The sequence below is a fragment of the Lissotriton vulgaris genome, unplaced genomic scaffold (genome assembly GCF_964263255.1).
Source record: "Lissotriton vulgaris unplaced genomic scaffold, aLisVul1.2 SCAFFOLD_315, whole genome shotgun sequence".
Lineage (NCBI taxonomy): Eukaryota > Metazoa > Chordata > Amphibia > Caudata > Salamandridae > Lissotriton > Lissotriton vulgaris.
This window is the reverse complement of record NW_028250410.1, coordinates 275363-291987: the sequence shown is the minus strand read 5'-3', so window position 1 is coordinate 291987 and position 16625 is coordinate 275363. Positions and strand designations below refer to the sequence as shown.

The 16625-nt window shown below is 47.3% G+C and overlaps 1 protein-coding gene across 1 annotated transcript; it reads left to right on the top strand.

The window, feature by feature from the left end:
• The first annotated feature begins 2902 nt into the window (after positions 1-2902).
• Positions 2903-15416, top strand: LOC147663268 (rho-related GTP-binding protein RhoG-like). The gene is made up of 2 exons (XM_086950575.1): positions 2903-2960; positions 14010-15416. The coding sequence occupies exon 2, from the start codon at positions 14044-14046 to the stop codon at positions 14608-14610; it is 567 nt and encodes a 188-aa protein (XP_086806701.1). The 5' UTR covers positions 2903-2960; positions 14010-14043; the 3' UTR covers positions 14611-15416.
• Positions 15417-16625: the final 1209 nt, after the last annotated feature.

The following is a 16625-nucleotide window of genomic DNA, read 5'->3' as shown; positions in this document are numbered from 1 at the left end:
CTCAATGAGAATCAAGAAACGTTGAGTACCTCCTGCTCGAACCACTAACATTCAAGAAAGAACGCTGCAGGAGACAGGCATTCTCTGGCAGTGCAACAAGGCTCTGGAACTACCTCCCACCAGCCCTATGCACAACCTCCAGTCTGACCACATTCAAAAAGAAACTTCAAACCCTCTTATTTGAGAGTCACTTGGGTGAGAGTGAGAATCGATGCTCGCATCGTATATTCTGACTTTAGCGGCCTATCCTGTCACGATCCTTGCAGGCGTTAGCTCTTTTTCTCTTCTGAAAAATTATAAATTGCTCAGAAATGGTGTTAGTCCCCTAGGGATTTTGTTGCTCCTCAACTAGACCTGCCAACTATTAGATTCGATATCCAAAAACAATTCTGATATGAATCTAAAGCACATTAGGCTGTATAAGGAAGACTGACAAGAATTTAAAATGAAACCATAAAGATTTATCAAAAGATTTGAAGTATAAAATAACTGGGTAGAATCAGGCAATTAGTTATTTCAATGAAGTAAAAATATGACGCTCGGAATAAAATGTAGGGAACAAACAGGTGGAACCAAATACAGTTCAGCTCTAAAAAAAAATCAAAGTTATAAATCAGAGGTCAGACTAACGTGGAGTCGCCTCCTAGAGTCAAGGGAGAATAAGCCCCATATATAAGACAAAATGCATCTTTTATAAGGCAAAATGCAATCAATTCCATACATGAATACAATTGTAGAAGGGTCCAGTGATCTGGACACATCCCCCTCCTTATCCTTTCCATGCGGGGTCCCACAGGGATCCTCGCTGAGCCCTACATTATGTAACCTTTATGCTACATCACGAGTAGATCTGATCCATTCTTTTGGTTTTACCCTAACCTCTTATGCAGATGACACACAAATTGTCGTCTCACGTTCACAGGGAAAACAAGATGTTGCTGCCAACTTTTGCAACTGTATGAGAGCCGTCAGCATCTGGATGTCATCCAATTGTCTTACATTAAATTCCACCAATACTGAGGCGCTACTCTTCGGAACTCAATCATCTTTCTGGTCTCATAAGTGGTGCAATCTGAATTAGGTCCTCTGCCATTGGCTGTTAATTCAGTAAGAAATCTTGGAGTCAAAATTAGCACAGATCTATCTTATACAACTCAGACAAACTCTGTCTCATCTGCCATAATTTTCACTTTAAAACAAATGAAAAATATTTTGCCTTTCATTCCCGTCGGTCTACAAAAATCTGTGGTAACATCTTTGGTTTTGTCGGAACTCGATTACTGCAAAAGACTTAATTTGAATGCACACAAACACATCCTCAACAAACTTCAGACAGTTCAAAATGGTCAACTAGGGCTCTCCTCCTGGTCCGTAAATACCACTCGCTATCCGCAACTATTAGACAGCTTTGCTGTCTCCCAGTTAAGGCCAGAATCACTTTTAAATCACTATGCATAGTTTATAAAGATTTACATGGTCAGGGTCCTGCCTTCCTGAGATTGGCTTTTTCCATCTATCTTCCATCAGAATCTCTACTGTCAGCGTCATCCTCACTTTGTCAGTTCCTTGTTTCAGATGAGTTAAATGGGGTGGCCGTGAGCGCATTAAAGGCCTGGAACACTCACCCCTTTCTATTAAATTTCAACTCAATTTGTTAGCCTCCTACCTGGCGGCCAAGACAAGAAACTCCCTCCCCATCCACCTACGGTTGACCCAGAACCATCTCTCCTTCAGGAAGCAACTCAAGACCTGGCTTTCGAGCAGTAACGGACCCCTCCCCCCCAGCGCCTTGAGACCCTAGCGGGTGAGTAGCGCGCTATATAAATCTGATTGATTGATTGATTGATTCAGGAAGGCTCTCAAAACATGACTTTTTACTCTGAATTAATTCTCAGCTACTGCACTTGTGTTCACTTTGTTCACTCAGTTAGCGCCAAGACACCTTATTGGTATTGGTGTGCTACATAAAATTATATAACATAACATGACAAGAAAGGATGATACAGTGTCTAAGATCACATTGCCAGCACTATCCCGCAATGTCACATAACACAGTTCCAACCCCACGTGAGCTTCAGGCACCCCAATAGATAGTATAAATATAGCTACTTGTTATACAAGTTCGTGTGCTCATGAGAATCACTGTGGTGCCACTAGGTGAGACCTTGGGACCAATCACCTTCAGGAAGGCAGTGTGTATGCAGAGTCCTGGGGAAAGGATCATCAGTCTGTACCTGGCACAGTAACATTACATCTCAAACCGAGTTCACAAAATTACTGGTGCATAAATCATCTGGAAAGATGACCATGTGGTGGGAGATGGTGGCAAACAGAGGGGCCAGTTTAAATTCGAGGCCTACATCGAGTATCATCGACATAAACACAATTCGCGTGACAATGTTTTCATCTCACCTACATGTTAATTTTCTTTTGTCATGTTCATGTTCTTATGCATAAAAAATAAACCCATATCACTGGTAAGAACCGTGTACGCCTTTGTTTTGCTAATGCTAATAGGTTGTGTCATGATTGTTTGTTAACCAGAACCTACTTTCTACTGTCTTGTAACGCTCTCTAATGCCCTTGAGTCAAATCCATGCTATCTAAAAATCACCAAAAAGACACAAAATAAATACAAATTACGGTATGGCTAGCAGCTTCAAAGAAAGGTTCTTGCATTCTTAAACGTGGCCACTGGGTGGCAGCAAAGACCGCGCCTATACAGCCTGCTTTAACAACCAGCGCCCCAACACACGTTGCTGTTCTTTACTTACTCAACAACCCGAGGGTGGGGGGTTTCATTTTATGTGTAACTTCCTGTTGCTTTTACTTCCTTCTTCGAGTGGGGAGGTAGGAGCGCTAATTGGACAGGGACAGACCCGCTCTCACCACAGGCTCTACCTTCCCAGGGCCGAGCTGGGGGTGCTGGTGCTGGGACATCCCTAGAACCTTCGCTGCGGGTAAGTTAGCTCGGTGGGCTGGGTGAGTGTTGCTCTGTCTGGATAATGGCAGTGTGTTTTTATCCTATCACAGCACCAGGATTACAAATTTAACAGTGGTAAGAAATCTCATATCTGGTGCAAGATGTACATCCTGCCACTTCTGGCTTTTCATCTCAGTTCACTTTGCTTTTAATGCTCGAGACTTGTAGTTCTAAGGGGACTGATAAAATACAAAGACCAGGATGCACAGGTTTTGTGCTGAGATGCCAAGACTAGTTAAGTAACACATTTATTATACCTTTAAGCACATAAAAGTGCAGACTTTCAACCGCTTTCCATAGTGACAGCCAATGTTTAGACTCCTTAACTCGGTGTACAAACAAACCTGATTGATTAAATCAAAATATCATTAAAATTGTTTTAAAAAAAGCCAATGATTAGAGCGGCAGACCCTGATGCAGAGGTCTAGCCCGGGACCAGGGTTCAATTCCCCGCCTCGGCGGGTACGGACCTGATAATTCTCGCCTCGGTGCCTATTCCAATCATGGAGCCCCACTCTGCAACTCTGGGCAATAGCTTGCTTAATCTCCACAATGGCCCCCACAACGCTAAGGATGCCTGGACGCCTCACAGGGAAAGCCAGGATGGGTTCCACAGCGGTATTCGTACAAGCGCCTTGAGACCCTTGCGGGTGAGTAGTGCGCTATTCAAGTATCAATTTATATTTACATGTGTGCAGGGACGTACAATAAGGGCCCAATTCACAAAGATAAACTTACACTAAGGTCTAAGTTTACTATTTTTTGGCATTCATAAAGGTAAGTTACTTCTAGTAATTTTATCAGTAGTAACTTTACTAGTAGTAAAGTTACTAGTAGTAATTTACCTTTGTGAATACCAAAAAGAGGTAACTTAAACGTAAGTAGTAAACAAGCAGTTATTGTAAATCTGCCCCTAAGATTTCACAGGGATTTATACACCCTTTGCTCTTCGGTATTCCAAGACTATTCACCCTCCAGTGTCACTTCCTCCTTTCTCATTCTTTACATCGAAGAATACCATTTTGGAACAAAGCAGGTCATTTCAGTATTCTTTGGAAATTAATCTGGGTGGATTTCTTTGGAGGTGCAGGAACTTGTGGGTGGACAAGTGTAACATGACATTTTTTACAGCCAGAGGGGTGGACTTGAGAGAGCCTCCACATGAAGTCGAGCTTGGTGCTACCTCATATATATTGCAGCCCAGCTGTCAAACTCCTCGATTGCTCACAGGTAGAGTGGGCTCTGGGGATTCCCCTTCAAAGCATTAGCGTTCTTCATCCAGCCTCTTTCAGCCATTGGCTTGAGACTTTGTCAATCATGTCTTTGCTCAGCCCAGTAGAGTATTTTTCTCTCACCTAATGCTATTGGCTGTTCGGGTGTTTCCATCCGCCTACACTCTAGTGCGTCTATTGGACTGCATGAGGGACTACTTTAAACAAGGAGAGACATTTCTGCCTGTTCGCTCTCTGCTCCTGCTGGTCCCCCTCGTGCGTTTCATTCTAATGTGGTAACGCTACACGCGTTCGCACATTAAACACAAACGTATTGGCTTTGTCAATGCTTGTTCTTCTTTGCCTCGCTTGCTCCCTCCTTTGGTTCCCGTATTTTGTGTGTCAGTATTTGGAAGCGGAGCAGCTGCAGAATCCTTTTTATTGGGAATAATATGGGGACAAGTAACAGTGGGGCCAGAGGGACCCCATGGTGGGTTTCTCTGCACGTTTCCATCGCAGAGCGGATGTGGAATAGAAGTCTGTCTCTGCACAGTGCTGAGTGCACGTGCAGCTGCATACAGATAAACAATGTATAATTGTTATGTGACGATGTTTCATTGTACATACAAGGGCACTTCTGGTGCGATAACACTGCAAGCCGGCCTGTTCCAGTGTCTCTCGGTCTCCAATATTTTACTGTCCGTCACCTAAATTGTGCAATCATTCTGACCAGCAACGTGAAAGTTTGCTAAATTATACAGGCCACACATACTAAAACTCAACCGTTTATTGACAAATAAAACCATTGCCTTCATTGAGGACAGTGGAATCCCGGAAAGAAAAGCAGGAATCAACCTGATCGTTGTTTCAGTCGACCAGAGAGAATTTAAGTGTGATTTGTGAAGTTCTGTTCAGAAAGCTGAGAGAAGAACATTTTGGGAGAGTTCCTATTTAAATTGTCATAGAAATGTCTGCACTAGTGCACAGCAACAAAAAAACACTTGACACCTAACTGGCCTTCTTACTCCTAAAATCATTTTCCTCTTCGGTGTAAATCTCTCCCGTGATTTCTAAAATATTCACATTAGTTGTTATGTGTGTACGTTGAGCATTGGGTTTGAGAACTGGTTTGCAAACCGCAAGGTTAGGCTAAACTCGATCTGATTGAGTGAGGCGGTGTTTGCCCCTTCTGGTATTTCTTGGTTTACAAACCCCAATGAGAAACAAGCATTTGCAATGCAATCGGTCTTGCCTTCGGGAGCTTCTATGTATTTAGCTATGCAGCACATTAGCCTGGGTGCTGAAGCATCTACTGTTCTTTAACATGGAGGGAAAGTAAGCACCAAACTGCGTGACACGCCAGGCATTGGAACACATGGAGGGAAATATTGCATTTCAGCAGGAAATGGTGCTTTCCAAAGCTAGGTCTTTAATATAAAATCAGGTTCTTTGGTGGTCATATCACTGAAAATACAAGATTTGAAAAAAATATTATTGTGTTTGGGTGCTCGTGGAAGACAATTTCAATAACCTGGAATCTAGAGAATGCTAAAGTGATTCTGGTATTTTACTGACCTCTGCTGGTCGTTTTCTATCAAGAAAGTTAAATAGAGGCAGTTGAACAGAAAAAGTCCCTAAGCGGAAGCAGACAAGTCCTAGGGCTGATCTCCAGAGCCCACAAAGAACATACACATATAAGTATATACTAAAGTATGTCCAAGAGGCCTCGAATGCTCGACCTAAACATTAATGGGAACAAGCTTCTCAACCCCAAAGAGCACAAGGGAAGGCTCCAGAGAGGGGAATAACACCTTCCCCAGAAAGAAATTGAAAGTAAAATGCAATGTTTGCAAACCCGCTCACTGTGTTCGTGAACTAAAAGATTAGACCAGAGCATTTTAGCGTCAATGGCCTCCATCCTTCGGGGTTCAAAGTCTTGTGGTGAAAAATATGGCGCTAGTATCAAGGATGGGCGCATACGTACACACCACAAGTGGCACCAGAGCACACCCTGAAAAGAAAGCGATTACATGGTTTGCTAGAATAAAACTGACTTTACTAAGGACAGAGGGTTTGGGACAGGAATGCGAACCTCTTCCCAGGTTGAAAGTGCAGATTAAAAAGAACTCTTTTTACACCAATGCCCAGAAATTCATGGATCCCAAAGAGACTGCTATCTGTCGACTCTGATATCCAACATGTTTTGCTTTATTTCTTGCATAGTCCAACAACTCCATCAAGCTTCGAGGTGCATCACAAACATTCCAAGCTATTATTAAAACAGATGAATTCATCCAGCATAGAACAGCATCACTAACCCGACCCAGGTGCAACTAGACCTTAACCTCAGGGGGAGGGAGCTAGTGGTTCAAGACCATGTGGAGGGGTTACCATTCACGCAATGAGGTGGAGACAACCTCAGAACCAGTATGAGAACAAACATTAGCAAAGCCAAGAGAGAACTAATGCAAACCACATTTGTGTATGCCTTTATTTTATTTAAAGCCAGATGCGTTGGCTTTGCTAGTGCTTTTCCCTGAGACACTAAGCTCTGCTGGAACTTCAAGAGTGTCCACCAGACCTGTGAGCATCAGATGTCTGCAAGATGGTATGGAGTGAGTCCTGTGTCTGCTCTTCAGGTCTGACACACAGAAAAGAAAGCACTGAAGCCTTATTGGAAAAGTGTCTTATCTAACTAAAAGCAACACAAGCCTCATAATAAACAGATGTTTCCAAGGAGCAAGAAGGTGTTTGTGGGAGATTCTCACAATGAACACAAGAAGGCGCTCTGACAGACACAGAGAAGTGGACTGACATGAATCGCGTTAAAGGGTGGCGTGGCGCATGTACTGGGGTGAGAAATCATGTGAGGCTTCTGTCTGGGTGTCACAAAGTGAGGGTTCACCAGGAGCTCGAATGGTAGGGGCATTCACGGAGTGGAATACCCAGTGCTTTAAATGGGCCGGTACTGTCCAGTACTGAGTACCAGCTTTTTTTTATTTTGCGAGGGAGAGTACCTGCACTTCTCAAGAGAAATGCAAGACTTTTAATTGGAGAGTACCTTCACTTCTCAGAAACAAGCAGGTACTCTGGTACAGAGTACCTGCACTTCTATTTTTCCATTTCAAGCACTGGGAAAACCTGTACACAAAGTTCACATGCATGTGTTGAAAGTTATGTAAAAGTTTACATTATGGGGCGAGATCTCAAGTGGAGCCTTAAATCTATCAGTAACACATTCCCACTGGCTTCTCACTTATTTAACCCCTTCACTGCGGCGGCTATTCTGCCGCAGCGCTAAGGGGGCGGGTGGGCCACGCGGCGCACCCATGCTGGTGGCGGAACCGCTCCGCCACCAGCCGCGGTCGCGCTGTGCTCATGACGGAGCAGTTCCGTCACGGCCCCGCCCGCTTAATGGAACGCTCAGCGCAGGCGCGGAATCCACGCCGCGCAGGCGTGCCGAGCGGGCAGTGACGGAACCGCTCCGTCATCAGCACAGCGCGACCGCGGCTGATGATGGAGCGGTTCCGTCACCAGCAGGGGAGGGGTTAAAGTGTAGGCTCAGTGAGAGTATGTGATTTGCCCAGAACAGCACCATTTTCAGACTCAAACCAGGTTCCCCGCTGTCCACAATGTTTCTTGGGAGATCAGTACCCGCCAGCACTGGCATCAGCCACTGATAAGGCGACAGCCAGACGTCTGGTGAAGACGAGAGCATAAGGAATAGATGAAATGTGCTGTATAGTTTGCCTTAGCATCATTGTTGTGCTGCTTGTTCACTCATCACTCACTTTGCCATCCCCCATTTCATGCTCTTCTCTTCCTTCCCATCTGTCACGTTCTCCTCTCCTTTCCTTCTCCTCTTTTCCCTCCATGTTCTCTCTCACTCTTCCACTCTCTTCTCTGACACTATCTCTTCTCTCTTTCTCTCTCTCTCCACCATTTCTTCTGTCTGTCCCTTCTCTCATCCTTCCTACCACCTTACCTCTGCACTTTCTATCAAAGACAGGCCATGTTGGAGACTAACCTGGGTGAGAGGCCGGTGGCACCTCCACGTCACATGAGCTGGTGCCAGGTATCCCAAGCCCCCCCAGATCAGCTTTTACATTGTTGGCATGAAAACGGAAATAGCTCAACTCGGCCTGTGACCTGGCTCACCGCAGTCTATGAAGGACCATGATTCCGTCTGTGCAGGAGTCATCTCTGTGTATACAGGGGATCCGCCCCTGTTCAGGACGAGAAATCAGGGATTTATTTACAAGCCCCTTGCGCTGCCGGTACATCACTTTTCCCCATATTAAAAGTGATACAGCTGTGGAGCAAGTGGCTTGTAAATGAACCCCCAACTGTCTGCAAAGGAGCTCAGCAGCACATCTGTATGAGCTGCGCTCTCACATGTGCTTGGACCAGGCGTGCACCGCCCATTGGGCTGAAAGGGCTTCAGTCCCCCCCACCCCCTGTCGTGTGTGTCAGCCCAGGCTGAGACAGCTTCCCGGGCACACAGACTGCCGCACCGAGCACTTCACAGGTCTTTAACAGACCGTTTACTTGCTAACGAGGCTTTGTTGTTTTTTCACCCCTTCTTAGAGCCCCTGTATCTCCACTCTGACTCTCGCTGGAAGAATTAGCCCCCCCCCCCCTGAAATTTTTAGTAGCCCCCCGAAATGTGGCTCTAGTTGCGCCTCTGGCTTGGACTGTGCTCTATCCGTACAGGCGTTGAGCGCCATGTATGCAGGGACTCGGCTGCACCAGTGTTGGAGCTCAGCTCCGCAGGAGGATGGGGTCTGTTTGTGACCGTGTCCCACTCTTACCGCATGTGCAGTAACTAGTTGTATCTGTGCAGTCATTCATATATGTCTTCTAGGTTTTCATCTCTCTCTTCAGACGAGCAATCGGCTTAATTTTTGCTTCCTCGCCTTAACAAAATAGGCTCTGAAGTGTGCTTCTCGATACCAAGCAGGCCTACCCTTCGACTGGTGCCTTGTGCGGCTTTGCTCTGCAGTTGACCCTCTCATCTCTATTTGCCTTGTCTCTTAATCTACTAGTGGCGTAATAAATGTAAGGAGTGGGAAGTGGCAGCTGGAGAGGCAGCCGCATTTGTGGAGAGTGACTACATGAATGGCAGGCTGGATGAAGAGTGTGGAGGCCCAGGTGACAGCCTGCGGACAGTGCAACGGTAATCGAAATGCGCTGCAGGACATGCGAAGGAAACAGCAGGTTTGGGTTGAAGAGCAAAAGGCAATGAACAAACATGTCAAATGTGCACTCTTGTCCCTGGGCGCCAAGCTAGAGCTTTAAACTCCACACCTCATGCAGACATTGAAAACAAGCACTGGCAAAGCCAATGGGTGTCGCCTATGCAAGAGCTACTGGCTTTACCAATATATTTTAGCCATGTTGCGCACCAGCTTGGCTGTTGTTCAGTGTTAGAAATGAGATCTCTGGCTGGCCAAGGCTTGCGCCACAGTCAGTCAGAGACCACCACTCTAAGTCAGGGCAAGGGAGTTACACGCCAAGACAACCCCTGCTCACCCCCTTAGTAACGTTACACGAGTAGTAAGGCTAAACTCCGAGGCTATGTAAGTTAAGTGTTTGCGCATGCACCCCCAGCAACAACACCCAAGGCCCACCACAAAGGAAACTCCACACAAGGTTATGTATAAAAATAGCCTTTGTATTACACCAAACACATTAGATAAAAACACACACTTTACAATGTGCCAACAGGCACGGGCAGAATGTACAAGGGATATATGTACAGGACAGGGCCACATGGACCACTGTCAGAAATATGCACTTGTAGATTTAGAATACTTGTTAGAACATAGAATAATAATCACTTTAGCACACAATAGAAAATAGAGCACACAACCAGTAACTACTGGTAAGAGGTAAGTACCACCTACGCAACCCTAACCAACTTAGGAGAATACTACGCAGGGAACCTGGACTTCACTAGCAAAACCTGTGCTAGAAAGAACAACCACCTAAGTATCACCATACATCTAGGGGTAAAAGCATGAACATATTACACATGATGCATCACAACATTCAGAGGTGTAGGGAAGAAAACACATGATGCATAAACATACATTCAGCGGTGTCGAGAAAAGCAACTTTGTACATGATGCATAAACACATTCAGAGGTACCAGAACACAGGGTGCGCAAAACATACAACACAAAGTACATTTACTAGCACCCTAAGAAGCACATAACTCACAACAAAAGTCCAGGTTGCGCCACTGCGCCAAAACCTAAACATGGCAGCTGCCCACTACTTGCTGGGCAGCTGAGGACAGGGACAGAACAGGGCCTAAACGCTGCAGCGGGCACTAAGTGCTGCACAGCTGGGGAAGGCCAAGGTTAGGGAGGAAGGAGTGCGACTCACTCCTGAGTCCAAAGTACAAGTCCCTAGGAGGAAAGAAAACCTAAATGGTGCTGCTGCCTACTAATTGCTGGGCAGCTGGGAAACAACAAAACTGCGACAGGGCCCTCACTGACCCTAGAAACTAACTGCGCCCAAACGTTGGAGCCATACAGCCTCTGACACAAAACGTGCCCGCAAATGGTTGGAGCCCTCTGGGCTCTGGAAAGAAGCATGGGGGCGCTGGAGCCATCTGGCTCAGAAAGCATAATGAGTCACAAGTGTGGGCACAAACATGGGCCCCTCTGGACCCCTTTATCAGGAATGCGCCAACGTTGGAGCTACCTAGGCTCTCTAAATAACTAATTCACTCCAGGGAGCCATCTAGGCTCTGACATCGACTGGGGCCTCTTTGGAGCCATCTGGGCTCGGGAAACACACCTGGCCCCTGGAGCCCTCTGGCCCCTCAAACACCAGAGCCCTCTAGACTCTGAACAAATTAATGGAGTGCAGGGGAGCCACCGTGGCTCCTGAAGCAAACATGCCCCCCCCAAGAATGTGGAACAAACATGGGCCCCCAAACACCAGAGGAAAGTGCTCACAAGGCCTTGAGACCTCCACGGGGCCTTTAAAACGATGTCACCAAGTTGGAGCGGCCCAAGTTGGAGAGGCCCTCTGAGCATACGGGGCCGCTCGGATTCCGTCTCTCTCCCCCCCCTCCAATGGTCCAACCCTGACTCACTGGGCTGCCCTGGCGGGGTGTCTCTTCATCGTACGTGGCGGGGGCAGGCACCGGCAATGTGCCTCGAGCCCCCTCCGCCTCCCTTCTGCATTTGTGGGTGCTTGTGGGCTCTCCCTCAAGCATGGGAGCTCCTCACCCATAGGCACCAGCTTCGCCCGGTCTCCCTCGTTACTCGGGAGACCAGAGAGGCGCGGGGCAGCTTGTCTCTGTGGCCGGGGACTCCCTCCAATGGCAGAACAGCGCCAGCGCCAATCACAGTGCGGCGCTGCCTGATGTCACGGGGGAGTCCTCGAGGGTTCCGGGCCGGCGGCGGAGAGTGTAGCTGCAAAGAGGGGTAGGCTCCCTCTGGTAGATTACAATATCATCCTTCAGGAAGGTGGGGTGGGCAACCGTGCAAATCAAATAAAAAGTGCCTGGCCATAATATTTAACAAGGTCAAGCGGCAATCACACAGGGTGGACACCCGTATTAGCACTAGTCAAATAAACAGGAAGAAAACGCGGTCGCGACTCACGGGCTGGCGATCAGGGCACAAGCCTCCCCTAGTCTCTTCATGGCCACAAACAGGGGAGGGCAGACAGCTGGTGCCCATCAACCCTACCTCCCTGCAGACACCAGTGGGGGAAATAAAGAAAGGCAGCACAGCACTGTCATGCTGCAAAAGGAGCCAGCTGTTTTCAAAGCGAGGCAGCCCCCCAGGGCCAAAGCAAATCAAATCCAAGTTTTTCCAAAGGCCAGGAAAGGTCCATCAGGTGTCCAGGGGCTGGGCAGGGCCCAGGGAGGCAAGCCTTCCCCTGGGCCCCAGCAGCAGCATGCCCCTGGTAGATTCAAGTTGGAGAACAAGAACATTTTACAAGAGGTCACAGCATCTTTTTATACAGGGAATCCCTTTGTCTCAGGGTGCAGGGTGGGGAGAAAAACCCGTCGCAGCTGGTTTTGGAGCACTTTGTTTTCCTCAGCCACCCTTTCCATTCACTAGGCAGGCTAGGGTCATTAGACGCACTACAGGGGGCGGAGCCAGCATTGTGTGGGGAAAGCCCAGCCCTATTCAGGTCCCAGGTGTGCTCCCCCCTCACATCACTGATGCTAATCTCAACACTCACCACCGGGGCTGACCCATCATGACTCATGGAGCCAGGCTCACCAGCCAATCACAAGCCAGACACAAATTACACAAACATGCCAACTTCTGGAAGTGGCACTTCCACACTAGACACAATCTCGCCGCACACATCATTGCGCAGGATTTAATCACACGAGTCCGCACATACCAAACTCGAGCTTGCACTCCCATGCATCAGGAACTACCAGGGACACATACATTCCCCATGCATTCCTATGGGAGGGCAGGCCAATGTCACCACACACACGCAGAGTGCGCACGCACTTCCCACTGGGACACAGTGAAAGTGCGCAGAAGCCAACAATCACTACCACTAGGTCACCTTAACAAGCAAAAAGTTTAGGGGTGAACCTGCCAGAAGGGCCTAGTCCAACATTCAGCATGGTTAAAAGTTAGTGGCGTAGAGCAGAGTGGCGTGGAGTGTTGTAAATTAGATTGCCGTGGACTTTAATGGAGTGGCGTAGAGTGTGATGAAGTGGCATAGAGAGTTTTGGAGTGGCGTAGAGTAGAATTGACTAGCGTGGAGTGAAGTGCAGTGGTATGGAGTAGCATAGGGTATTGTGTGGTGTCATGGAAGGAGAAAAGTGCATAAAGTGGAATAGTGTCAGAGTGGAGTGGTATAGAGTGGAGTGGTGTACAGTGGAGTACTAGAATAGAGTAGTGTGGAGTAGTGTGTCGTAGAATAGAGTGGAGTAAAGTAGCATAGAGCATCGTAGCTTTATGTGCTGGAGGGCACAGCCGCATGACCCTTTAGTCTTGCAAAGTGTAAATTTAACTTGGAACATGGGCGTTACCCAAAGATTACCTCAATACATTTTGTTCAAGTTTGTTTTGTTTTTTTGTTTCTCACGCTCAGTCTTCTGCAGAGAGGGAAATACTGATCTTATATATATATATATATATATATATATATATATATATATATATATATATATATATATATATATATATATATATATATATATATATATATATATATATATATATATATATATATATATACCCAGTTCAGTTTGTTACCATTACTCCCACATCCAGGAATCCTACACGTCAGAACTACATTTTCCTATTGTCACCCTCCACGGTCACAGCGATTCCTTCTACCAGACAGCAAGGTGCAGCTTGGAGGCTCTTTCTTGTTTCTGAAGGCGGGCACTCATCTGTGAGGATACTTGCTCCTGAACCTTTCTCTGTCCTTTAGCTAACTGCATCTTCAGTGTGCCTGCTCCAACCCCCCCCCCCCCACCCCCTGGACCCACAGTGTTGTAGCAAACGATGGTTCCTGCGTAGGTATGGTGGCCTGTCATGTTCACTTGGATACACTGAAGATCTAGCAAAGTGTAGACTGTCCCACATCCACGGGAAAAAATGGAAGAAAGGACTGGAGAGGTTTTCAATTGCTACAAGTTATGCTACAGTGCAGATTAATGTAATATGGTGCATTGACGCCTTGTTAGCTTATGTTGGAGAGACTATCGCTCTATGCCACACTAGAGACTTGCCACTTTCCAGAGACGTCTTTGTTGGCATTAACTATAAAGCTTTAACCTCCAACTCCCATTCTGTGTCTTTGTTCTCCAACAGGTTGGAGAGGTGGCAAAGCGGCACACAAGAGGGCATGGCCAGTGCAAAGTGTGTGGTGGTGGGAGACAGTGCAGTGGGCAAATCGTGCCTTCTTGTTAGCTACACAAAAGAAGTATTTCCAGCCTACGCCCGCCCCAGCTTCTCAGACACCGTTGTCCAAGTCACAGTGGATGAAAAGAATGTGAGCCTGCACCTCTGGGACACTGCGCCCCAGGAAGAGTACGATAGTCTAAGGGTACTCTGCTACCACAATGCCTCCATCTGGGTCATCTGCTTCTCCATCGCGAGCCCTCCATCTTACGAGAACGTGAAGCATAAATGGTACCCAGAAGTCCGACATCACGACTCCAACATCCCTGTCCTCTTGGTGGGCACCAAGAAAGATCTGAGACACAACTTGGAGGTCATCGAAGAGCTTCAGGAAAAGAGCCGAGCACCTATTACCCCTGTGCAAGGTGGGAGCCTTGCCAAGGAGATCCGTGCCGTACGGTACATGGAGTGCTCTGCGTTAGACCAGGAGGGTGTTCGAGAAGTCTTCTTGGAGGCAGCTGAGGCTGTGCTCAACCCTTCACCAAGGAAACAGTCCTGCTGCCTATTGTGAAGAGTGGACAAAGGTGAAGGATTCTGAGATGTTCAGGGACTCTGCCACATGATAGCAAAAGACCTGGAGCAGCAGCGAGTTTACGACTTCCACCGTGGATCTCAGTGATTAGTGATGTAATAGAAATGGTTATAAGAAAGTGGGTTATTAGCGGTGAAAGATGTAGGTCCTTCACAAGTAACAAATCCGCAATCTCCCATCTACTGGGGCACAAGTACTCCATTGTAGTGCTCGAATCCTCAGGGTAGCGAGGCACAGCCGTCCAAGGCACACTCAAGGGAGGTGATGTGGGCTTGTACCCCAGTCTGCTGGTAGACAGCAAGCAACACACAATAAATCCAGTCCAGTCTAAAAAGGAAAAAGCACTTTATTACTCACACACTACTGAATACTATGCATTAATTTAGAAATATATAAATGATGGCAGGTGGAAATACTTATGGCGACTCCAGACAGTCTGCACCCCTGGCGAGCCCTGATCACTGGTAACTACAATACACTCCACGTAAACAAGACAAGCCATGATGGGGTATAGTGATGGGGTGTAGTTATCAAAGACAGGTCTGCAGGTTTTGTCAGTGTCTCACTACATTCATAAGCAGAGAAATATGTCATAATAAAACCATGCAACACCATTAAACTGCTATGGATGGCACATCTTACAATGACACTCATTAAGGTCTGTCATGACTCCCACATTAACCTTGTGACTGTCAACAAAGCTCTACTAAACATTTCAATGATCTTCACTACGTCATGTATTGATTGTTAACTTTGCGATTGTCAATAAAGCCTTTTCATAACTTCCATTGAAACACATGATTGACTAACATTTTGTACTTATCAAAGCATTTCAGGGAAATGTGTGCATAAGTCTTTTGATTCCATTTAACATGCTGCAAGTGCATCCTAGAGATCCGCCGACAGAGGTCCCCACATTCTAGAACCTTTGTACCAACTTACCGGCTACAGTTGTCCAGCTTACGTAACTTTTTCCCGTAGTCACCAGAGTAACCCCTGAGGTGACTTAGGGTGACTTCAAAGAACGTTCTTTTAAGGCCTCCTTTGGTCTTGACTGCACCCCTTCCAGCCCACAAACACTCTGCTCTCCAGTGGTGCTGCCCCTGCCCTTTCTAGGGCACCACAGAGAAAATATGCAAATTTCATTGCCCAGTGCAAAGGATTATGGGGCGCCCCATGTGATCCACCCCCCCCCCCCCCCCCCCATGCTCATTGATGCGGCTTAGGGCCTTTCTTCAGATGTTTCTTTCTTTTAATGTTTTTTTTGTACCACAGTTGCCCTTTGTCCACCCACATGCATTATTGTCATTGGGGGCTGTCTGGTGGGGGGTGGGGGGAGAGGTTCAGCAAATCCTGAGAAGCAGGCGCTGGAGCTGGCTTTGCATTTCTCTCCCGCCCGTGGGTGGGAGCAGCTGTTCCGGTGCTCCTGCCCCCTCTAGACACAGGCAAAGGGGCCAGGGTGAATACCTGGCTCTGCCCCTGGGGCGCTAGTCTGCCCTGGATGCCTCTTCAGTCCCCAGGTACATTAGGCCCCTGGGTACATTTCATTGTTTTTTTGTCTGTTGTCATTCGCTCTGGTCTATGGAAGGAGGGGGGGGGGGTTCTCATAACAGAAAGCTTCACTGGGGACGGGGCCTCATGCACCCCTCTCCCATATTTCAGATTGCTCTCATTGGCCTCAGGGCTCCTTGGCCCTCCTTCCCCAGGGGTATCCTGAAAACCTGAAGGGGAGCTCTACTCGCTCAATGCCAGACCCCCAAACCCACCAGACTTCTTATAGTTTCTTGGGCCTCACTGGGCTGATTTAAGTGATGTTGGTGTTCTTCTGCTCCTGGTGGCCAGCTCTAACCAACCAATCAGAGGGCTTATCTTGGGCCTACCAGCCCCGACATTTTTGTTTGCTTCTGGGAGCTTGTTTTTCTGTACATCTCCATGCGAAGGACGTGTCTCCCTTATGGATACCTGCCACCTCTCATGGGCTCTGGGGCTTCCTC

Bases quoted from the DNA above. Each gene is read 5' to 3' on its own strand.
- LOC147663268 (XM_086950575.1), top strand. From the start codon at position 14,044: ATGGCCAGTGCAAAGTGTGTGGTGGTGGGAGACAGTGCAGTGGGCAAA.